General features: G+C 42.3%; 1 protein-coding gene across 1 annotated transcript; it reads right to left on the bottom strand.

Annotated features, from left to right (window-relative positions):
• Window positions 1-351: 351 nt before the first annotated feature.
• On the bottom strand, window positions 352-10,343 carry LOC127529719 (uncharacterized). Its single transcript, XM_051934307.1, has 4 exons — window positions 10,106-10,343; window positions 8,408-8,867; window positions 4,022-4,117; window positions 352-546 (listed from the first exon to the last, which is right to left on the bottom strand). The coding sequence occupies exons 1-4, from the start codon at window positions 10,132-10,134 to the stop codon at window positions 352-354; spliced, it is 780 nt and encodes a 259-aa protein (XP_051790267.1). The 5' UTR covers window positions 10,135-10,343.
• Between the last annotated feature and the right edge of the window lie 14,396 nt (window positions 10,344-24,739).

Here is a 24,739-nt window from a genome sequence, read left to right as displayed (position 1 = left end):
GTTCCTTCTGCATGCACTTAACCTGTGTTCGTGCCTGTTTGTGTTGTGTTTGGGGAGCTGAAGTGCCTCCCCTCTGTCCATGATAGATATATAGAAGTTTATTAAGGTGATTTCTTAATTAGGGACATAAACTCTGCATATTCTGCTGAAGATTATTGATTAAATGTATGCCGATCCTTATTTTTCTATTTCTTATATTAAACAAAGTAAATATTTCCATACATCACTTGTCTTTTTCTGTGGCATTGAGTTAAATATATTTGATTCAGTATACAGCCAAATTCAGGCTAACTATAAATATAATTTGGGGTTGCCATTTTTTAATGTCAGTTAAGTGCTGTTTTATGTCAGTTACTGTCTTGTTATGTGCAGAATTCGTTTTGTAACATTATCCACCTTACTAAGTTTGTTGAACCTCTTGATGAAATTATCTACGTAGTATGCAATTTTGTTCACCTTCTCCGATTCCCAGATGCACATTTCTTCAGCACTTAGTCTTAGTCTTTGTCCACTGGTAGTCCACAAGTCGGGCACACTGCAATAGTGCTAAAACCATAAAGTTAGTCTTGTTACTGTAAATACATGGTAAGACCAGATCAGCCCGATATCATCCCAGCTAATACAAATCTGCAACGAACCCATAGTGACAGCTGTTAATGGAGAGATTAAGTACATGTGTGGTTTACAATAAAGTGACAAGAACTGAACAAACATTATAGGCATTCATTTAATTTTAATCACTGTACAAGATTAGTAAGTGTAGTCCAGATGTTTTAATATAGGGAGAATGATAGCACAGACATGGTATTCCTGTTTCTGCTTTGGTTTTGCTTGTTCTTCCCATGCTTTTTGTGTTGATTCGTATTAGTGAGTGTGCTTAACTATATATGATTACCTGTTTATAGGGAGAATTATAGCACAGACATGGCATTCCTGTTTCTGCTTTGGTTTTGCTTGTTCTTCCCATGCTTTTTGTGTTGATTCGTATTAGTGAATGTGCTTAACTGTATATGATTACCTGTTTTAGCACTGAATACTGGAAAAGTGACAGTAATACTTCTCAGTTAAAAAAATATTTAGTCCTTCATCTGCTGTGAAGTAAATAAGTAAATCCTAATTTTTTCATCCCCATCCCAAGCACTTGAGGATTCATGATCTGAACACTATCTGCTACACACTCTTTCACAGTATCTGTTGTCACATGCGTGTACTCTAGGGACAGCTTAAAGGCTTGGGTGATAGTAATTTCCCACCAGAACACATGTTGGCACTGTTTACTAACACCTTATATCTTCCTTCCTCTGGAGACTGGAAGATTGACGGCTTTACCAACCTTGACATCCATCCACATGGACCTGCCGGAAGTCCTTATCACTGGAAGTTCCACCATCTTGGAGCAGTCATTTCTGAGACTTGCATCTGTGAAGACCTTTCTTTTTCATTTTATCGTGTTTATAACCTGCATTTTGCTTTAATTATACGGGGTTTGTTTGCAGGTGCGCCAATTCTTTATAGGTTTCCATTACTGGATTGCACAAAGTGTTTGTAAAATAACACAATACTATTGCAGAATTATTGTATTGTTCTACACTGTGATCTACTGGAGAAGCAGCTTGAGTTCAAAATACACACACACAATGGTGAAAGAAAATTATCAGGAAAGCCTGCTCCATCACAGGACTAACTCTGGACACCCTGGAATCTTGTGGAAAAGAGGATGGTGGCAAAACTGGATGCCATCATGAAGAAATCTCCTCAAGGAGACGATATGTTGGAGCAATTTTAGCCACAAGCTCATTCCTCCATTGTGCACTCAGATGCATCTGTGGGGATCTTTTCATCCCGCTGCTAACAGGCAACTCAGTGCTTCCTATTTATTTCCAAACTAATTGCTTACTGTATATACTCTTAAGTTCTTTTTGCAATTTCTGCACAATATACATTTATTTATTCATTTATTAATCTGGCTATTGATTGATTGCATTATTTGTCCTGTTAGTTTGTCTCTTTTTTAATGTTTCTGCTGCTGTATGCATCTAAATTTACTCTTGGGATTAATAATGTTTATCTATTCTAATCTAATCAGATATTACTTAATTACACAATGCCTTTGTGAAATAATACAATTTTTTTGAGCTGTGAGAATAAGGGGCAGTACGGTGACGCAGTGGTAGCGCTGTTGCCTCACAGTAAGGAGACCTGGGTTTGGCTTCCCAGGTCCTCTTTGCTTCTGTGTGGGGTGCTCCGATTTCCTCCCACAGTCCAGAGACATGCAGGTTAGGTGCATTGGCGATCCTAAATTGTCCCTAGTGTGTGCTTGGTGTGTGGGTGTGTGCGTGTGTGCCCTGTGGCAGGGTGGTGCCCTGCCCGGGGTTTGTTCCTGCCTTGCACCCTGTGTTGGCTGGGATTGGCTCCAGCAGACCCCTGTGACCCTGTGTTAGGATATAGCAGGTTGGAAACTGACTGACTGTGAGAATAAGCTTTTGTTGAAAACTGAGAAAAGTTAAACAAATTAGTGAATACAAAGAAACCCAAACCAAAGGTGCAAGATTCCATGTTTGGACTGAAAACACTACAAGCTTTGATTTGAAGTGAGCCAGATCTATCCAAGGCTACTAACACTAACACTACTTTGTTGAGAAACAGGTGATGATATTACATAATTGAAGTCTCGGGCCCTGCTAAACTGCATGCATTTCCTGGAAGCAATACTGTGGTTGGTGACCAGACACTAATATCTGGGATGCCATGTTGTACAAAATGAGCAATTAGTTTGTGAACAGCAGGAATTGATCTAGTATCTGGAAGGCAGACAGTTTCCTAGAAGTTTGAGAAATAATAATAATAAGTTACATTTATTGAGCGCCTTTCCAAAACCCAAGGTCGCTTTACATACAGAGTAAAAAAAAAAATTACACAGATGACAAAAGTTCATAGAACAGGAAAGTTTTCAGTTGAGATTTAAAAGTGCAGAAAGAGGAGCAATCTCAGAGAGACTGAGGAAGAGAGTTCCAGAGTTGAGGGGCTATAGCACTGAAGGACCTGCCTCCTAGGGTGGAGAGTCTGGTGTGTGGGACACTAAGGAGATTACTGCTCAAGGACCTGAGAGAGCAACAAGGAGTGTAAGGAAGCTAGTAGCTGAGTGAGGTAGACGGGAGTAAGGTTATGTAGGGCTTTGAAGGTGAGAAGCAGAATCTTGAATTTAATCCTTGATGGAACCGGTAATGAGTGAAGCTGGGAGAGAACAGGGGAGATGTGAGTAAAACGCTTTGTGTGAGTGAGGACTCTGGCTGCGAAGTTCTGAATATACTGTAGCTTCTGTATAGATTTTGCAGGGAGGCCAATGAAGAGGGAATTACTTTAATCAATACGAGACATTATGAAGCAATGAACCAGAGTTTGAGCATCATTAAAGGATAGAAATGGATGGAGGCGGGCAATGTTACGGAGATGATAGAATGAAATTTTGGAAAGAGACCTAATGTGTAGCTCAAAGTTAGGCGATGAATCAAACAAAACACCAAGATTTCTGACAACAGGAGCAGGTTTGACAAGTGTATCATTAACAGAAACAGAGAAATTGGATGCCTTAGAAAGTTGGGATTTTGGACCTACCAGTAACACTTCAGTTTTATTGGATTAATGAAATATTCTCTGTTATTGAGATATATATATTAATGAGATAATTGAGAGATATAATTAATTAAATATTCAATGTTATTCAATATAAATAGGTTTGTTCCAACATTTGCCCTAGGGTTTCCCTTGTGGACACATTGCCTGTTTATGATGCCATTAGTCTACAACTCTGCACATTGCACACTTTCCCAGATCTTTAAGGCTTTGTTCATAATTGTATATGCCTTCTATGCCTCTTTCAAGACAGTCTTCAATATCTAGGAGTGATAAGTCAGTTCTCTCTATAATTTCTGCTCTTAGGCTTTGTGGAATTACTGCTTCCTATCCTCTGAATTTAACACTATGCAGTAAACTAAGCGTATTCTGCATTGCAAAAAATTACCTCAATTCCTCTTTTACTTTTGATCTTTCCCTTGCCCATTTTTTGAGTATGACCTACTTCAGGCAGTGTTTCTGCCAGTATCTTCTGCCTCCTTTCCTGAGATATAGGTAAGTATTAAATCATGTTTACTGACTCAGTTTCAACTGATCTTTTTGAGTACTGAGTGTGTCTACTACATGCACAAGTCAATATGGGACATTTGTATTATATTTCTGTAATCTCTGTGGCATTCCCTGAAGTGTCCTGGATACACTGTTAAATCTGTGTCTCACTACAGCTGTTCTCTCAAGTGAGAGTTCTGAATGCTACATACTATACTGTCTCTTATTAGCGAGTCTTTTATTGTTTGAAAGTTGCACACTACCGACAAGTACACTCATATCATGGTATATATTAATTTTCCACATAACATTGTCTTCTAAAGTGAAGCATTTTTTTTTATAAATTTTAAAAGTTCTTTTTCTGTTAGCTCTATGGAACCTCGCATCCATAAGTGACAGAAAAAGCCTTAAAACTTACACATAGTGTAGTGATTTTGTTAAAAACAAATTAAAAACCTATTAGGACTGATTTCCTTTCTGGTGCCACAATTATTTTATTTTGGGTGGCGTAGAAATCAAGGGTAAGAATTATAATAATACTCCTAGAAGAAAAATGTTGCCCCACTTTTATTTATTTTTGGATTGCAGTGTTAAATAACATAAACTGGAAATTAGCCTGAGCAACTCCTGACAGAAATTGTATTAAAATAAGGTTAAAGAGATGTTATTGTGTATAAGTTTTATCCAATTAAAGTTGTACTTTCTATGTTTAATCATAAACAGGATCATTTTTATTTTTTTTGTAATGCTGAAGGGGAGTTTGAGATGCATCTGTCTGTTCGCTGTATGTTTTCAACATTATTTTGAAAGCATTGTTGTTTTTGGTTGTTTTGGTTGATTTTTTTAACCATTTAAAGATGTATTTTAAGGATAAGAATTTTGACATTGTATTTTGTAAAAGAAGGCAGAAAGAATATTTATTTATTGTAAAAGTATTAACTATTTTGGGTAAATTTGATATTCATAAATCAAAATGGTTCAAGTATACTCCCACTTACAGCAGCTTTGAGGAGCTAAAATATTTAAATGCTGTAAATTATTGAAAAATGGTAAAGCAAAACTTATGAATTATATACAAAATTTAATTTAGCTATATATTTACTTTGTTACTTAGTCTGAATATTATTATTGTAGATTCATTATTTTTGTGAAATTACTCTGTTGGTTCTCCTTTGCACATGTAAGTTTCTGTAAAGGTTTTACAAACTCTTTGCAATTAAAAAAATATATAAATTGTCAGTTTGTTTCACATACCCAATAGGCTGGCGAGTGTTTTAGGCTGGTTTAGGTTTCTTTCCAATGTGGCTAAGAACGTAATGAAGTGAAGCGCGGATCCAGCTTGCAATAAGCCATTGATTTAAAGTTCATTTTTAAAAGCTCTTTGTTTGCTTGCTATATTGATAAGAGACAGTTTGATATAAGCCACGCTATGATGGTGACCATGTTGCTACAGCTGCATCTTCCCTTTACAGACTTCTCTTGCACTGCAGTTGTCCTTGAGGATGCTAATTTGAATAAAAGTCTGTTAGCTCAAAATGCTCTTTTTCCCTAGTTTGGTGTCCCCTACTCACACTTACTGTTTTAATGTAATATTTAACACAATATGTCAAATTCAAAATTACTTATTGTTATCATTTTTAATGGATTCCAGTTGTTGTCCATTTTGAATGTGCACGTTCATCCAATGTGTGTGTGTGACTCTGTGTACCCTTGATCATTTGTTTTCCTCCCACATCCCAAAAGACATGCAGGTTTCAGTAATTGGCAGCTATTAATTTACCCAGTGTGAGTGTAGGTAAGAATGGACACAATGATGGACTGGTGCCCTGTTAAGGACTGTGTCCTACTTATTACTCAGGGTTGCTGTGCTCTGACCTCCCATAAGCCTAAACGTGATTGAGCTGGTTTGAGTATGTTACTTAAACTTTGTCATTAATGTAGCTCTGCAGGGTTAAGATTATTGAGCACTTTGACTCACTAAATGGTCCTGTGCATTTTTTTTTCTTTATTTTAAAGAACCATACAGTAGATTTGACCGCAGGTTTCCCAGCAAAAAACAATGTAGGCCTTACAGATATTTAATTAACATGTTTATTAAAAATAAGTGTTCTCTCCAGCATTTTCTATTGACAGCTGGACACATCAGTCTATAATGAGAAAACAGTGGTCCCAGCAGTTTGTTTATTCTGCTTTTTTTAACATTTTATTAATTTTACTAAAATCAAATAACATTCCATACAAGCAAGTCAAGTTTAACAAAACTATGTTCGAAACAAATCAACCCCTAGTTCAGCAGAGTAAAACTTTAATAATAGTAAAAATAAATAAATGAATAAAAACAAATATAATAAAAAAAAGAGGGGAGAGAATCTGCTTCCTCAATTTAAATGCTTATTCTAAAATGTTATTGATCAGATACTGCCAAGTTTTGAAAAAGTTTTGTACAGATCCCCTAAGTGAGAATTTGATTTTTTCCAATTTTAGATAATATATAACATCAGTTACCCACTGACTTGAGATGAGTTAGCATTCTTCCATTTCAGCAAGATAGTTCTATGTGCCAATAGTGAAGGCAATAACAGTTTGCCCTTCTACACTGTAGCAGATAGAGGCGTGGTCCACCTCTTGAACCCTCAGGTACCACTCTGAACACCAGGTGAAAGTATAATTATTATTTATTTTATAATTAAACTGTGCACAAAGCACCCTCCACTCCACACTCATAAACTACAATGTTTTAGTTTGGGAAAATGGTTCAAAGGTTTTAACAGAAAATAAGCAGGCAAGAATCAGAGAGGAAAGGTCCAATACTTCAATTGTTTACTTGTTCAAATATAATATCAGTTACATACAATATAATAGCAATATACATGCAGATATAGGAATTGTACTATTGACTTACAGTAATATATATAAAGATATATGATTTATACTATTAACTTTCAGTAATACAGATATGTGAATTATACTATACTTACAGTAATATCAAAATACCCAGAGCCATCATCCTAGACCAGTAGACTGAGGGAGCCCGCGTGTCAGTCTCGTCAGAGGATCAACTCGTGAGCCTGGTCCAATACCGGGCGGTGTGCACGTTCCCCACGGTTGAGCTTCCGAAGAAACTGAGGGCGGAACCTTCCCTTATATACTAATTGAGTGTCCTTACCCAAAATGGCTTACGTGTATGCAGTGTATACAGAAGTGATCAGTTTCAGCACACACCCTTCCACGGGACGCAGTATTGTTTTTCTTCTACTTGGCCCTCACTGAGATGGTGCCTAGTATCAGAAGACACACAATAACAAGCGTTGCTTGCAATGAAGCCCCTCGAAGTGAAAAACAAGTACATGGCCTTGACTGTATTCCCATAACATTCTGAAACTCTTTATGAGAAGCAAGTTTTTGCACATTCTTTCGCTATCATCCCAAACATTCCAATCTTTGTAGCTGGTTTTGCACTGAAGCGACCAACCCCCCCTCTTACTCCTTTATTTCATCCCTTCTCCTGTTACAGAGAAAACCTTTTTTATTACAATCGGTCCCTCGCTCAGCGCAAAATCAGCAACCTTGTCTGTCGTGCTCTGTTATTAATTCATTTTAAAACACAAAACACATAGCAATTGAATATAGTCATTAAAGCAATAATAATAATAAGCAGCACCAAAGGGTATCCGTGTGCAACAACAGGTAAAATGTGATATCTACACAAGGTTATCATAGTGGTAACATTATATTGAAACCAATACCCATTACATATTGTATCATTACACCTAGTATATTCAGGTTTAACCGTTAACCATAAGCTACTGCTAATGTTCCATATATCTTGCCATGTTTGCATATTATTAGTCCTTAAAGCCATTTGCATGTTATTTTTCTGTATCTGTGCTTGTAATATGTTAAAAGTGCATACAGTCCAGTTCATGAAAGTTGAGACATTTAGCCATCGAGTGTCATTGCTAGCCGTGATTATCCAATCTGAAGCGCGTTGTTCCCAGTTTACTGTTTGCTGATGAGAGACCATGGACTGAGGTAACCACCTAGCCATTTGGTCTGCCACTTTGTGAGTATATCGTCCCACATTCTCAAGCTTGTTTGCAGTTATTTCATTATCTACGGTGTTTAAAGTTCCTAGGGTGGTGCCAACCCCTCCTAAGAAAGTGTCATACCATGCCCGTTTAGCACGCTTACACTGTGGCAACAGTGGAAACGTCACTTGCCATGTAACCTTAGTCCTTTTTGCTGTCATAGAAACAAGTTTACATGTGTCAATTATTGGTTCTACATGTGACTGTCTTGTTATGGGGGTTCTGGCCCACACGGCTATAGCAAGCATTGGTATAGTCCTGTTAATAATATCGGTTGCATTAATCCAGCCAATGGGCCCAGTCTTATTAGAGGTGTATTCGCCTGATGTTGCATTGACCTCGCACTGTACCTTGGAGCCGTTCCAGGGCCCCATACACCAAGTTACTTTCGACGTCCAGGTAATATTTAAGTTTTCAGAGCACTCAATCAGATACTTCTGTGGTTTTACCCCCGACACCTTCAAGTTCGAGGAGTAGATGGTGCACCCATCACCAGTCGTAATGGTGAGGACATTGCAAGACTGATTCTCCGGACACGTCGTGTTCTCCTGCCGTCTAGATTTAGTGGAAGTGTTCCACCACCATCGGACCTGAGTCGTCTCCGTTGCCTCGCCTCCTAATGTGGTGGCTCCTACTTCATTCAGAACACCCCCAATTCTGTAAAACAAGAACACAGCATGTTGCACCCACTCCTCTCCTCCTCCTGAAACAGAATTTATGATTACGATACTACCTATTTACATTGTGTTAATTCTAAAAAAAAAAAAAAATTTTAACTTACACTTTAGCTTTACCCTTAACAATTTCGTGCTGCATGTTCTAATTCTTCAACGGGATATAAAGTCCTTCCTTTATTTTTCCCTTTTTCTTTGCCCTTGGCTTTCTTTCCTCCTTTCTTGTGTTTACTCTTGCGCCGGTTTTTCTCCTTATCTTAACATTACCCGGTGCATCAGTAAAAAGTCTGCGACGCATCACGGGTTTAGCCTGTAGAGGCAGAGGGTTAATTACCGACCCTGCATCGGGTCCGTCATCATCCTCATAATCATTATCCCAAATGTTACCGTCCCATTTTTCAGGATCCCACTCATGGACATTAACTGCGGCTACAAACGCTTTGATCTTCGCAACATCCGGTCTGCGCTTCTTTTTCGCATTCACCTTGGCTATGCAAAAGGCTGCCTTTTCCGACATCCCCTCGGCTCTCTGTACCCGCGGCAATAATACAGCTACCTGGGATTCGGCCATTGAGGCCCGCCCTAACGCATCCGCCAAGTCCATTTGCATTTTCTTAATCTCCCTTTCTTTTTCGTCTATCAGACTATCCAGATTTTTAACCGCAGTTAGCAAAACCCACCCTCGCGTCTGCAAGCCCATTATGGGTTCCTTTGCAGACACCTGACATTTCTTAAGCGCGGCTAGCACATTCACTGGTGTTGGGGGATCCAAGCTCTGCCAATATTGTGCTAATCCCCCCCCACATCTCAATTCTCTGGCGCAGTCTTCCCATACTGTTTCTTCCCAGCCAGGGAGAGGTAAAGGAGCTGCGCCAGGGTTTTTATCCTTTTTCTTAAACATCTCTGATTTCCTTTGCCTCACTTAATAGTTCAATATTTCACCAGATTCCCCAAAATCCTGCCGACTACGCCAAAATGTTTTAGTTTGGGAAAATGGTTCAAAGGTTTTAACAGAAAATAAGCAGGCAAGAATCAGAGAGGAAAGGTCCAATACTTCAATTGTTTACTTGTTCAAATATAATATCAGTTACATACAATATAATAGCAATATACATGCAGATATAGGAATTGTACTATTGACTTACAGTAATATATATAAAGATATATGATTTATACTATTAACTTACAGTAATACAGATATGTGAATTATACTATACTTACAGTAATATCAAAAGACCCAGAGCCATCATCCTAGACCAGTAGACTGAGGGAGCCCGCGTGTCAGTCTCGTCAGAGGATCAACTCGTGAGCCTGGTCCAATACCGGGCGGTGTGCACGTTCCCCACGGTTGAGCTTCCGAAGAAACTGAGGGCGGAACCTTCCCTTATATACTAATTGAGTGTCCTTACCCAAAATGGCTTACGTGTAAGCAGTGTATACAGAAGTGATCAGTTTCAGCACACACCCTTCCACGGGACGCAGTATTGTTTTTCTTCTACTTGGCCCTCACTGAGATGGTGCCTAGTATCAGAAGACACACAATAACAAGCGTTGCTTGCAATGAAGCCCCTCGAAGTGAAAAACAAGTACATGGCCTTGACTGTATTCCCATAACATTCTGAAACTCTTTATGAGAAGCAAGTTTTTGCACATTCTTTCGCTATCATCCCAAACATTCCAATCTTTGTAGCTGGTTTTGCACTGAAGCGACCAACCCCCCCTCTTACTCCTTTATTTCATCCCTTCTCCTGTTACAGAGAAAACCTTTTTTATTACATACAATAATTCTCTCTCTCAAACAATCCTCCTCGCCCAGACACTTCGCCCTCCTACCTCCCAGCTCAGCTCAGTGTCTGGGCTTTCCCACAGTCCTTTTATATCCCCTGACCCGGAAGTGGTTTCCATCCAAACCCACAAGTCCTTATTCCCTCCAGGTCAGGGTAAACAGTCCTTTTCTTCAGCCCGGGAGCATGTCGTTCCTTCCTGTCACATGATGATGACGCACTCCCGGGTTATAGGGCACATAAGAGCCCACTAGCCCCCCTACAGCGACTCCCGGTGGCTCCCAAGGTATCCAGCAGGGCTGTGTATACAAACTACAAAGTCCATGAGGCCCTGCTGGAACTCGGGGCACGATCATGCTGTCCGGAGGGCTCCTCCTGGCGGCCTAGGGGTGGCGACCGGAGTCTGTAGCCGGCCGTCCATCACAACACCTTAAACCCATCTGGAAGTACACCAAACACAGCTGTCAGTGGATTAGGAGAGATTGTGACAGCAAGGCTGTCTGAAAGGCATTTAAAGATATTTGTACAAAATCATGTTAATCTGGTGTACGCCCCAAAACATATGGCCCAATGAGGCTGGAACTTGATTGCAACATTCGCAGGTTGGATCTGCCCTGGAAATATTTTGGACAATTTTAAATGAGACAGATGAGCTCGATATATAATTTGAAGTTGAATAATTGTATGCTTTGCACTTATGGAGCTCAAGTGAATTCTGTTCATTGTTACCTTCCCTTCCTTTTCTGAGCTGTTGAGTGAGAGATCCTTTTCCCACTGTACACTGTGATTCTGTGAAAGGGAGGGACTTTAAAATGTTTTTATATATTGCGGAAATGCTGTCCGTGTCCTCAAGACTGATCAGTATTTCTTCCGGAATAGAGGTAGGTTCGAGGTGAGGGAAGTTGGGTAGGTTTTGTTAAACAAAGATTCTAATTTGAAGGTAGTGAAAGAAATGTGTTGCTGGAAAGTTAAATTTAGAGTGTAATTGTACGTAGGATGCAAAGACTTTGTCTATGTACAGATCTCTAAGTGATTTAATCCTGAATGTTTTCCAGACATTAAAAACTGCATACGTTTGAGAGGTTAGAAAAAGATGGTTCTCATGCAGAGGTGCCACAGATAAAAGCTTCTCTATCTCCATCATATTCTGAGTGAGTGAAGCACAATTGGGTTGTTAGTATATTGGCGATGACTTGTACTTATTGGGGTACAAAGCAAGGATTATAAAGAAATACTGCAGGATTTTATTTCTATTGTGGACCAAGCCTGTGTCTGTTCATCTATTTATGTCAATGTCCAGGTTTTTATAGCTTGTATATTCACCGCCCAGTAATATAATTGAAAGTTTTAAAACTGCTTATTCTGCTCTCTGTGACACTATACACTGATAAACCACAATATTAAAACCCCATGTCTATGGGGTCTCCCTTGTGCCACCAAAAGAGCTCTGACCCATTTGAGGCATGATCTCCACAAAACCTCTAAATGTGTCCTGTGGTATCTGGCACCAAGACATTAGCAGCTCCTGTTAGTTGCAAGATGCATCCACCAGGTTTCAGACTTGACTTCAGATGCTTGATCGGATTGAGATCTAGAAATTTTTGACACTCTTTGTGATTGTCCTCAAACAATTCCTGAATATTTTTTGCAGACTGGCAGTGCACATTATCCTGCTGAAAGAGACCTCTGCCATCAGGTAATACCAATGCCATGAAGGACTGGCTGTTTGTGGTCTGCAACAATATTTAGGTAGGTGGTATGTGTCAAAGTAACATCCAAGTGAATGCCAGTACCAAATGATTTCCAGCAGTACCTTCCCCAGAGCATCACACTATCTTGCCAGCTTTCCTCCTTTCCATAGCACATCCTGCTACCATCTCCTCCCCCAGTAAACAATGTTTCATGCACCCAGCCATCCACATAAACTAAAAGGAACCATGATTCATCAGACCAGTCCTGATGCTTAAGTGCCCATAGTTACTTACCAGTGGTGGATGGGGGCAGATTGGGCACTCTGACCAGTCTACAGTCCCATATGCAACAAGTGCTCTGACACCTTTCTCTCATAGCATATATTACGTTTTTGAGCAATGTGTGCTATAGTAGCTCTTCTGTGCGATCAGGCCAGACGGGCTAGCATTCTGTCCCTACACGTATCATTGAGCCTTGGTTGTCCATGACCCTGTCGCCAGTGCACTGGTTGTTAATCTTTCGAACACTTTTGATAGGTACTAACCACTGCATATCAAGAACACCCGACAAGACCTTTTGTTTTGGAGATGTTCTGACTCATTCGCTTAGCCATCACAATTTGGGCTGTGTGCAAGCGTAAGGATTCCAGTGACTTTGACATTTTTCCTGCTTCCAACACATCACCATAAGGTAATAATTATTCACTTGCTGACTAATATATCTCACCCATTGACAAGGTGCCATTGTAACAAGATAATCAGTGTTATTCATTTGACCTGTCAGTGGTTTTAATGTTGTAGTTAGTTAGCATATATCCTTGAGATTCTTAATGTGCCACCTTGTTATCACAAAGAACAAGACTCAGAAATGGTACCCATTTTCCTGGTCAATTGAATTTTCCTTTTTGGAATAGCAGCCTTTAGAACTAATAATGGCATAGAATTGCTAATTCCATCAAAATACAGTAAGAGACATTGAAAATTAAATTACTGAGACTTGTCCTTGCCATATGTAAAAGTTCTTTAAAATTTTATAAATACATACTGTACAAATATAGGCACAGTTGGTAACGCTGCTGGCTCGCAGTTAGGAGACCGGGTTCACTTCCCAGGTCCTCCCTGCATGGAGTTTGCATGTTCTCCCCGTGTCTGCATGGGTTTCCTCCGGGTGCTCCGGTTTCCTCCCACAGTCCAAAGACATGCAGCTTATGTGCACTGGCGATTCTAAATTGTCCCTAGTGTGTGCTTGGTGTGTGTGTGTGTGTGTGTGTGTGTGTGTGTGTGTGTGTGTGTGTGTGTGTGTGTGTATGTGTGTGTGTGTGTACGCGCCCTGCGGTGGGCTGGTGCCCTGCCCGGGGTTTGTTTCCTGCCTTGCACCATGTTTTGGCTGGGATTGGCTCCAGCAGACCCCCGTGACCCTGTAGTTAGGATATAGCTGCTCAAACCATTGTGTATGCAAGTTTAACTCGGTTTTGCAAGCTGGCGGCACCCAGTGTCAAAGCAGTGCCACTGCTCCTGTGTGGTTTCCCTTTATTTTTTAGATTCTCATCCCTGATGCAGCTTTATCAAATACATTGAAATTAACCGTGTATCATTTATTAGTTTAAGGCATCTGATTGTAATCTACTGTAACAATATAATGGTCCATGGAATGGCCAAACTATTCCAAATACTTTAACTGGTTTAGCATTGTTACTCTCAGTGTACCTCTCCATCCATCCATCCATCCATCCATCCTCTTCCGCTTATCCGAGGTCGGGTCGCGGGGGCAGCAGCTTGAGTAGAGATGCCCAGACTTCCCTCTCCCCGCCCACTTCTTCTAGCTCTTCCGGGAGAATCCCAAGGCGTTCCCAGGCCAGCCGGGAGACATAGTCCCTCCAGCGTGTCCTGGGTCTTCCCCGGGGCCTCCTCCCGGTTGGACGTGCCCGGAACACCTCACCAGGGAGGCGTCCAGGAGGCATCCTGATCAGATGCCCGAGCCACCTCATCTGACTCCTCTCGATGCGGAGGAGCAGCGGCTCTACTCTGAGCCCCTCCCGGATGATTGAGCTTCTCACCCTATCTTTAAGGGAGAGCCCAGACACCCTGCGGAGAAAACTAATTTCAGCCGCTTGTATTCTCGATCTTGTTCTTTCGGTCACTACCCATAGTTCATGACCATAGGTGAGGGTAGGAACATAGATCGACTGGTAAATTGAGAGCTTTGCCTTATGGCTCAGCTCCTTTTTCACCACGACAGACCGATGCAGAGCCCGCATCACTGCGGACGCCACACCGATCCGCCTGTCGATCTCACGCTCCATTCTTCCCTCACTCGTGAACAAGACCCCGAGATACTTGAACTCCTCCACTTGGGGCAGGATCTCTCTCCCAACCCTGAGAGGGCACTCCACCCTTTTCCGGCTGAGGACCATGGTCTCGGATTTGGAGGTGCTGATTATTATCCCAGCCGCTTCACACTCAGCTGCGAACCGATCCAGAGAGAGCTGAAGATCACAGCCTGATGAAGCAAACAGGACAACATCATCTGCAAAAAGCAGTGACCCAGTCCTGAGTCCACCAAGCCGGACCCCCTCAACACCCTGGCTGTGCCTAGAAATTCTGTCCATAAAAGTTATGAACAGAATCTGTGACAAAGGGCAGCCCTGGCGGAGTCCAATTCTCACTGGAAACGGGTTCGGCTTACTGCCGGCAATGCAGACCAAGCTCTGACACCGATCGTACAGGGACCGAACAGCTCTTATCAGGGGGTCTGGTACCCCATACTCTCGGAGCACCCCCCACAGGATTCCCCGAGGGACACGGTCAAACGCCTTTTCCAAGTCCACAAAACACATGTAGACTGGTTGGGTGAACTCCCATGCACCCTCCAGGACCCTGCTAAGGGTGTAGAGCTGGTCCACTGTTCTGCGACCAGGACGAAAACCACACTGTTCCTCCTGAATCCGAGGTTCGACTATCCGACGGACCCTCCTCTCCAGAACCCCCGAATAGACTTTTCCAGGGAGGCTGAGGAGTGTGATCCCTCTGTAGTTGGAACACACCCTCCGCTCCCCCTTCTTAAAGGGGGGACCACCACCCCAGTCTGCCAATCCAGAGGCACTGTCCCTGATGTCCATGCGATGTTGCAGAGACGTGTCAACCAAGACAGCCCTACAACATCCAGAGCCTTGAGGAACTCCGGGCGTATGTCATCCACCCCCGGGGCCCTGCCACCAAGGAGTTTTTTGACCACCTCGGTGACCTCTGTCCCAGAGATGGGGGAGCCCACCTCCGAGTCCTGAGGCTCTGCTTCCTCATTGGAAGGCATGTTAGTGGGATTGAGGAGGTCTTCGAAGTACTCCCCCCACCGACCCACAACGTCCCGAGTCGAGGTCAGCAGCTCACCATCCCCACCATACACAGTGTTGACACTGCACTGCTTCCCCCTTCTGAGATGCCGGACGGTGGACCAGAATCTCCTCGAAGCCGTCCGAAAGTCGTTCTCCATGGCCTTCCCAAACTCCTCCCATGCCCGAGTTTTTGCCTCAGCAACCACCAAAGCCGCATTCCGCTTGGCCTGCCAGTACCTATCAGCTGCCTCCAGAGTCCCACAGGACAAAAGGAACTGGTAGGATTCCTTCTTCAGCTTGACGGCATCCTTCACCGCTGGTGTCCACCAACGGGTTCGGGGATTGCCGCCACGACAGGCACCAACTACCTTACGGCCACAGCTCTGGTCAGCCGCCTCAACAAATGAAGGCACGGCCACAACAGGCACCGACTACCTTACGGCCACAGCTCCGGTCAGCCACCTCAACAATAGAGGCACGGAACATGGCCCATTCGGACTCAATGTCCCCCACCTCCCTCGGGACATGGTCGAAGTTCTGCCGGAGGTGGGAGTTGAAGCTACTTCTGACAGGGGGCTCTGCCAGATGTCCCCAGCAGACCCTCACAACACGTTTGGGCCTACCAGGCCTGACCGGCATCCTCCCCCACCATCGGAGCCAACTCACCACCAGGTGGTGATCAGTTGACAGCTCCGCCCCTCTCTTCACCCGAGTGTCCAAGACATGTGGCCGCAAGTCCGACGACACAACCACAAAGTCGATCATCGAACTGAGGCCTAGGGTGTCCTGGTGCCAAGTGCACATATGAACACCCCTATGCTTGAACATGGTGTTCGTTATGGACAATCCGTGACGAGCACAGAAGTCCAATAACAGAACACTACTCAGGTTCAGATCGGGGGGGCCATTCCTCCCAATCACGCCCTTCCAGGTCTCACTGTCATTGCCCACGTGAAAATTGAAGTCTCCCAGCAGTACGAGGGAGTCCCCAGAAGGTGTGCCCTCCAGCACCCCCTCCAGGGACTCCTAAAAGGGTGGGTACTCCGAACTGCTGTTCGGTGCATACGCACAAACAACAGTTAGGACCCGTCCCCCCACCCAAAGGCGGAGGGAGGCTACCCTCTCGTCCACCGGGGTAAACCCCAATGTACAGGCTCCAAGTCGGGGGGCAATAAGTATGCCCACATCCGCTCGGCGCCTGTCACTGGGGGCAACTCCAGAGTGGTAGAGAGTCCAGCCCCTCTCAAGGAGATTGGTTCCAGAGTCCAAGCTGTGCGTCGAGGTGAGCCCGACTATATCTAGCCAGAACCTCTCGACCTCGCGCACTTTCTCAGGCTCCTTCCCCTTCAGAGAGGTGACATTCCACATCCCAAGAGCCAGCTTCTGTAGCCGAGGATCGGAACGCCAAGGTCCCCGCCTTTGGCCACTACCCAACTCACACTGCACCCGACCTCCTTGGCCCCTCCCATAGGTGGTGAGCCCATGGGAAGCAGTGTACCTCTCAGAGTATTTTAACCCACTGCATCTGAGTGTGGAATCACAGCTCTACAGCAGCTGTTGGAAAGAGGATTATCGGGATACAGCATCTAGCACAGTCTGCCTCAGCCATGCACACAGTCTATTTAAACATCTCCCATATGGCAAACACTTCAGAGCCTTTCCTGTAGGGACCTTGCAGTTCAGAAACAGTTTCATTCCAAGAGCTCTAAATGCACACAATCATTCCATCAAGTGCTCCCGGTAAAACTGTTTGTACTTATAAGTACAATTACCTCACTGAAAACTTGCACAATAGATAGATAGATAGATAGATAGATAGATAGATAGATAGATAGATAGATAGATAGATAGATAGATAGATAGATAGATAGATAGATAGATAGATAGATAGATAGATAGATAGATAGATAGATAGATAGATAGATAGATAGATAGATAGATAGATAGATAGATAGATAGATACTTTATTAATCCCAAGGGGAAATTCACATACTCCACCAGCAGCATACCGATAAGGAAACAATATTAAATTAAAGAGTGATAAAAAATGCAGGTAAAACAGAAAATAACTTTGTATAACGTGGTGGAATTGAAGAGTCGCATAGTGTGGGGGAGGAACTATCTCCTCAGTCCGTCAGTGGAGCAGGACAGTGACAGCAGTCTGTCACTGAAGCTGCACCTCTGTCTGGAGATGATATTGTTTAGTGGATGCAGTGGATTCTTCATGATTGACAGGAGCCTGTTCAGTGCCCGTCGCTCTGCCACAGATGTCAAACTGTCCAGCTCCGTGCCTACAATAGAGCCTGCCTTCCTCACCAGTTTGTCCAGGCGTGAGGTGTCCTTCTTCTTTATGCTGCCTCCCCAGCACACCACTGCATAGAAGAGGGCACTCTCCACAACCATCTGATAGAACATCTGCAGCATCTTACTGCAGATGTTGAAGGACGCCAGCCTTCTAAGGAAGTATAGTCGGCTCTGTCCTCTCTTGCACAGAGCATCAGTATTGGCAATCCAGTCCAATTTATCATCCAGCTGTACTCCCAGGTATTTATAAGTCTGCACCCTCTGCACACAGTCACCTCTGATGATCACGGGGTCCATGAGGGGCCTGGGTCTCCTACAATCCACCACCAGCTCCTTGGTTTTGCTGGTGTTCAGGTGTAGGTGGTTTGAGTCGCACCATTTAACAAAGTCCTTGATTAGGTCCATATACTCCTCCTCCTGCCCACTCCTGATGATAGCAGTGTCGTCAACAAACTTTTGCACGTGGCAGGACTCCAAGTTGTATTGGAAGTCCGATGTATATAGGCTGAACAGGACCAGAGAAAGTACAGTCCCCTGCGGCTCTCCTGTGTTACTGATCACAATGTCAGACCTGCAGTTCCCGAGATGCACATACTGAGGTCTGTCTTTAAGATAGTCCATGATCCATGCTACCAGGTATGAATCTACTCCCATCTCTGTCAGCTTGTCCCTAAGGAGCAGAGGTTGGATGGTGTTGAAGGCGCTAGAGAAGTCCAGAAACATAATTCTTACAGCACCACTGCCTCTGTCCAAGTGGGAGAGGGATCGGTGTAGCATGTAGATGATGGCCTCCTCCGCTCCCACCTTCTCCTGGTATGCGAACTACAGAGGGTCAAGGGCGTGACGGACCTGTGGCCTCAGGTGGTGAAGTAGCAGCCGCTCCATGGTTTTCATCACATGCGACATCAGAGCGACAGGCCAGAAGTCATTCAGCTCACTAGGATGTGATATCTTTGGGACTGGGGTGATGCAAGATGTTTTCCAAAGCCTCGGGACTCTCCCCTGTTCCAGGCTCAGGTTGAAGATGCGCTGTAGAGGACTCTCTATCTCCAACGCACAGGCCTTCAGCAGTCGTGGCGATACTCCATCTGGACCCACTGCTTTACAGTCACAAATTCTCCTCAGCTCCCTGCTTACCTGGGCTGCTGTAATTGTGGGTTGGGGTAAGCTCTCTCCTATGCTGGTATCAGCAGAAGGATGTGTGGAGGGTGCAGTACTCCGAGTTGAGAGTGGGTTAGGGTGGTCAAACCTGTCAAAAAACTTGTTCATCTGGTTTGCTCTCTCCACATCTCTCTCGATGGTGGTACCCCGCTTCGAGCTGCAGCCAGTGATGATCTTCATCCCATCCCACACTTACAGTTGTAATATTGCACAACCTGAGCGACTTTATGAACCATTTCACTATCTGCACTATATGTAAATGCTTTTGTATTGTATATTTTTCATTTTTTTTATCGTATTATTATTATTACTGTTATTTTATAGGAAAATAAGTTTCTGGAGGATTTACATATTGTATTGAATCTCATTGTACCATATAATAACAATAAAGGAATTCAATTCAATTCAATAGAAGAGAGCGTGTATTTACAGATGATGACGACTCGCTTCTAAGTCGATTTAGATTTCCAAGCGTTATCTTCTTGGAGCTCTCTATATCATTTTTAAGATGAAATGCAGTAAAATATGTATATTACATTATACAGATAATTTTTTAACCTAATTTAAATAATGTATATTGTTAATAAGTAAACATGGGAGGGCTCGGTGGCTCAGCAGTAGCGATGAGCTGGCGCCCCATTCAGGGATTGTCCCTGCCTCGTACTGTATGCTTGCTGGGACTGGTGCAACCCTGGATGGATAGATGGATGGAATTATTAAACATGCACAACAAAGATATTTCAATATTCCTTAAAAGTTTTGAAGAATCGGCTTTCTAAGCTTACAGATGGCTTGACATTTTTTACAAAACTGATTGTGTGGCAATTGGTTACTTAGAGAAAGAAAAGGAAGGACAGGAATTGAGGGTTAGTACGTTTGAAAGAGACGATACTGCTGCAATAAATTATTTAATCAAGGGTCATGTACAGCACAGCAAGCATCTTGCAGGAGGCAGGAACAATCCTTGGATGGGGCCCTAGCTCGTCGCAACCACTGCGCCACCATGCCCCCATGTTTAATACATGCTTTAATTCCTATCATCATGAAAATGAAATCAAGTATACATCTTAGTATTTAAATTGTTCAGAGAGCTGTAATATCATGAATGTAATGTATTCTGTGTCCTGTCGGCGTAAGAGAAAGCCCGTTTAAGAAGCAAGTAGTGATTCACACACATACAATACATAGAAGAACACATAGAATACGAATCATTTAACATACTACTTTAGTTACGATGGGAACTGAGAAACTTTAGAAAATTAAACATTGATTTTAAGATCAAATTTACAACGTTCTACTTTAATGACAAACTATGAGATTGATGTGGACATTTTGACAGGTTTTTTTTACTGTGTCCCTATTTTTTTTTCTTTTCTCTGTACTCTAATACACTTCCGTATGACACTCAGATGGTGGGTAATGACTCACCTTTTTACAGCAAATTTGATATCTGACCACTTCTTTTTTATTTCGGGCACCAAAATACTGTAATTTGAGTGAGGGATCTCTGTTTCACTTTTCAGCAGAAACACCAGAGATATGAAGAGAACTGTTCAATTTACGAACGAAGTACATAAATTGGCAAAAGTCTACGTTAACAGTTTCACTTTCCCTGTTGCGGTTCAACATGGCAATAGACTTACTTTTGCAAATAACCCAAACACGCTTGTTGAAATAAACCAAGTAATAATATATGTTTATAACATAAGGATAACAGAACATGGAAATATGCACGTGCAATAAATAAAAGGATATATAGATGAAAGACTACGGAAGCTCTGAACCGCACAGTGAAAAAAAAATATGGGATAACCCTTATGTTTTCGCGTACATACAGGATACTTTTAAATTAGATTAAAATATTACAAAGGTGCTGTTCGGAGCTACCTATTTAGGCCTATGCCTTTACCAAGGCCATGGCGCTTCAGTTTGACGTCACTTCCAGCTCTTGTAGTGCGGTGATATAAAAAAGTAGACGGCTGGGCTTTTATTTATTAAAGGAGTGTGGGATGGTTGGAGATGGGTTTAATTGCAGCTTGCAATACCTATGACGTACGTCAGGTAATGCCCACAACATCAGTCACGAAATTCCCATCTCATACCCTGTTACACTATGGTTAAGATTAGGCTTGTGGGAGGGTAAGGGTTTAGGTACGTGCTTTATGTTTACAGGTATTCATCTGCACACTTGTACGGAGCACCTGAGGAGATATGGTGTTTTTTTTTTGTTCTTGGGAAACCACTTACCATAGCCTGCGCATCAGTTACTTTAAGGTCGCACCTGCCAATACTGTGTATGCGCCGCATACATTCAGATGAGCACCAAATGCCATTGCGTGCTACTGTACACCATTTTCTGGAAACAGGACATATCACTGAACAGTCTGATGTTTTCCACACACAGTTACACTCCACAGAAGTGGATATTGGCAAGTTTACAAAAGCAGGCTATGCATTCAAGCCCAGATTGTTAAATCCGTGAAGCAGCACCACTAACCACTGCACCAATTTATAGTAAAAGGAAATGACATTAGTTAGCCATCCACTTACTAGCCCGCAGCTTCTTATTCGCACAAGTAACGAAAGGAATTCATATTTCACGTAATTGAGTGCATGTAAAGTTTACGCAGTCCAATGTGGGTTCGCTAATTTAATTCTCTGGTAAACCTGGCACACTCGTTTCTTTCCTGTTCAGCCTTCTTCAGACATGTGGAAGAATTGTCAGGCACGTTCTTTCTTTTGTTTGAGGAGCTTGCCTCCTACTTTTGCCTTGGTGGTACCTTCTGGTTGTAGGAAGCTGTTCAACTTCTTTTTAAAGATTCAGACACACTATGCTGGTCCTCATGTTGCTAGCAAAATCACATCTTCCAAGCAACTGCCAATCAGTCAGCTTTGCAGTCTCAAGCTTTGCATATCAGTCTTCTCCAATCAGTTCCTGCACCACAAAGGTCATGGGAGGCTCTAATATTATATTTAAGTATGAACCTTCCCCATTCTCAAGAGGAGAGAGAGAGAGAGAGAGAGGTTGGGAGCATGTGCTGATAGCGCATTGCCGTACCCACCGCGTAGCAAACCACCTGGACTGGGACCCAAGTGCAGCGGGTATCACCTTAGTACCACACCGGAACAGTGTAAGGTTTTTTATGGTGGCTGGAGTGCCAATCTTGTCACTATTCCCCAAGTTTTCCCTGTAAACCGGAGGACCTGCTTGCAGGGCTAGATGCAGATTAACATCATACCAGGACAAAGCCCTCTCAAGGGTACACTATAATTCTAGTAATTGTTGATTGTTTCAGGAAACTTTCCTCTTTTATAGCTTTAAAAAAGTACCTTCAACTGAAGACTGTGTTATTTGGTTTTTTTTTTTTTGTGACCCTATATGGTTTTCCAATGTCTGTTATTTTGTTATTACAGATTATGGTCTTTAATCTATTTCCCTTTCTTTTAGAGTTTTCAACCAACATCTATCCATCCATTATCCAACCCACTATATCCTAACATAGGGTCATGGGGGTCTGCTGGAGTCAATCCCAGCCAACACAGGGTGCAAGGCAGGAACAAACCCCGGGCAGGGTGCCAGCCCACCGCAGTTTTCTACCAACAGTACTCTGTAAATTTTTAACTTGTAGCTGTCACTAGGAGGTTAACAAGGTATACTTTGTTGACTGTACAGGAGCTTTTGAGTGGATAGAATTGCAAGGGTCAAAATCAAAAAGAAGGATGATTAGACAAACTAGCTCAGGATTTGAAATGAGAGTCAAACTCATGAAACAGTGCAGGAGATAGAAAATCAATTAAATGTTAATCATGGTGAAAAACAGAGTAAAAATTTTGAAACCAGGTGTTGTGATGTAAGATTTTGCATATACAGTGGACCTTTGACTTACGAACTCAATTCGTTCGCAAGGGCTGGTTGTAGCTCAAGTTGGTTGTAAGTCAAGACTATTTTTCCCATAAGAAATAATGGAAATACGCATAGTGCGTTCCGAACCTCCCACAGCAACACTTACTTAACCTTTTCATAATAAAAAAGGGTTGTATAATGTGCATAAATTTACCAAAACACCAATCATTTTTCTAATGTACTAACCAAAAAAGTTATAAAAAGTGCCTAGCCTACCAGAAACAACAATTTCATACTGTACTCACCATTTAATTTGGGCTGCAGGAAGGGAGGAAGAGGAGAATGAAACGGAAGGTGGTTATTGTTTGGAAGGAGCCTCCTTATACAAATCTTTTCTTTGTAAAATTGTCGAGATGGTGGATTTCGACATGCTGTACATATTAGTGAGATCGGTCACACAAACACCACTCTCATATTTCCGCACAATTTCCTTCTTCGTTTTGATTTTGATTGCTTTCTTTACCTTTGTTACCTTCTCTTCCTTCCTTAGCAATTATCAAAATAAATTATATAAATCACTGCACTGACCGAAATTACGTCCACAAACACATGTATCTGGACTCCGACTGATGCTTACAAACGCTCTCGGCTGTTTGTTTACAGTCGCGCAAGCGGATACACGTGATCGCATTCAGGTTGTAATGCAAGATGTTGGTCGTAAATCAAAACAAAAATTTTGGTCGTAAATCAAGTTGTTCACATGTCAGGCCGGTCGTATATCAAGGGTCGACTGTAACTTGATAAATATTTTGTATGTCTTTATTTGTAATTTAGGCAAAGCAATGTAATTTAGTGTTACATTAGTGAATAGCATTCATGTTTACCCCTACCAGGAATGGGTCTCTTTGAATTTTATGACAGAGTTGGGGGAGGATGTTCCTTAAAACAGTTTGACGAGTATTTCTCTGCTAAAGTCTTTCAACCCCCACAAGGAAGCCAGTCTACCTAACATATGGTCTTGTTTGGTGGCAGGTTTTAAGATGTTGTATTCCCCTTTGGTCTGAAGTAGCCTTTAAGTTTCCTTATTGTCCTATTTGCTCTAGGGGTTGGACAGAGAATCTATAAATCTGCTTGCTCAACCACATTCTCTTTTTCTTACTAACCTCTGATGATGATCTCACACAATGAACTGACAAGAACAACACAATGAAGAGAACAGCTCGGCAGCCATATTGAACAGGCATGCGGCCTGTTCTGAAGAAAGCTGAGCACCAATGATGCCTTAACTAGAGACATTTTAAATAACTACAAGTCTGTGTGCCACCTGAAACTACACGTCACCATTTAATCAGGTTGTATGGTTGCCAATATTCAAATGTACTTTGCATATTGTTATTATTTATATATGAATATTATCAATAATACATTGTTTTATGTGTAACTTAACTCCTGCTTGTCTTTTTACTACACCTAATTGCCTATAGATATAGAAGGGAAGGTGGGGATAAGTTATATACTATAATACCTTATAAACAGTGGTAAGTCTGTGAGATTAGGCATTCTGACAAAGGCTACTTATTAATAATACAATAGGGGAAAGTAGAGCAATATATTACTCTACCAAGACAAAACACCAGGGATTGAGAGGCAAAAAATTAATGAATGCAAAGGTATTTGGGAGAATTCAATCATAGAGTAACAATATGATGCTGACCTCTATAGTTATGACCCCATGATGT

The sequence above is a fragment of the Erpetoichthys calabaricus genome, chromosome 11 (assembly GCF_900747795.2).
Source record: "Erpetoichthys calabaricus chromosome 11, fErpCal1.3, whole genome shotgun sequence".
Taxonomy (NCBI): domain Eukaryota; kingdom Metazoa; phylum Chordata; class Cladistia; order Polypteriformes; family Polypteridae; genus Erpetoichthys; species Erpetoichthys calabaricus.
Note: the sequence above shows the minus strand (reverse complement) of the source record. Positions and strands in the feature narration are given on the sequence as shown.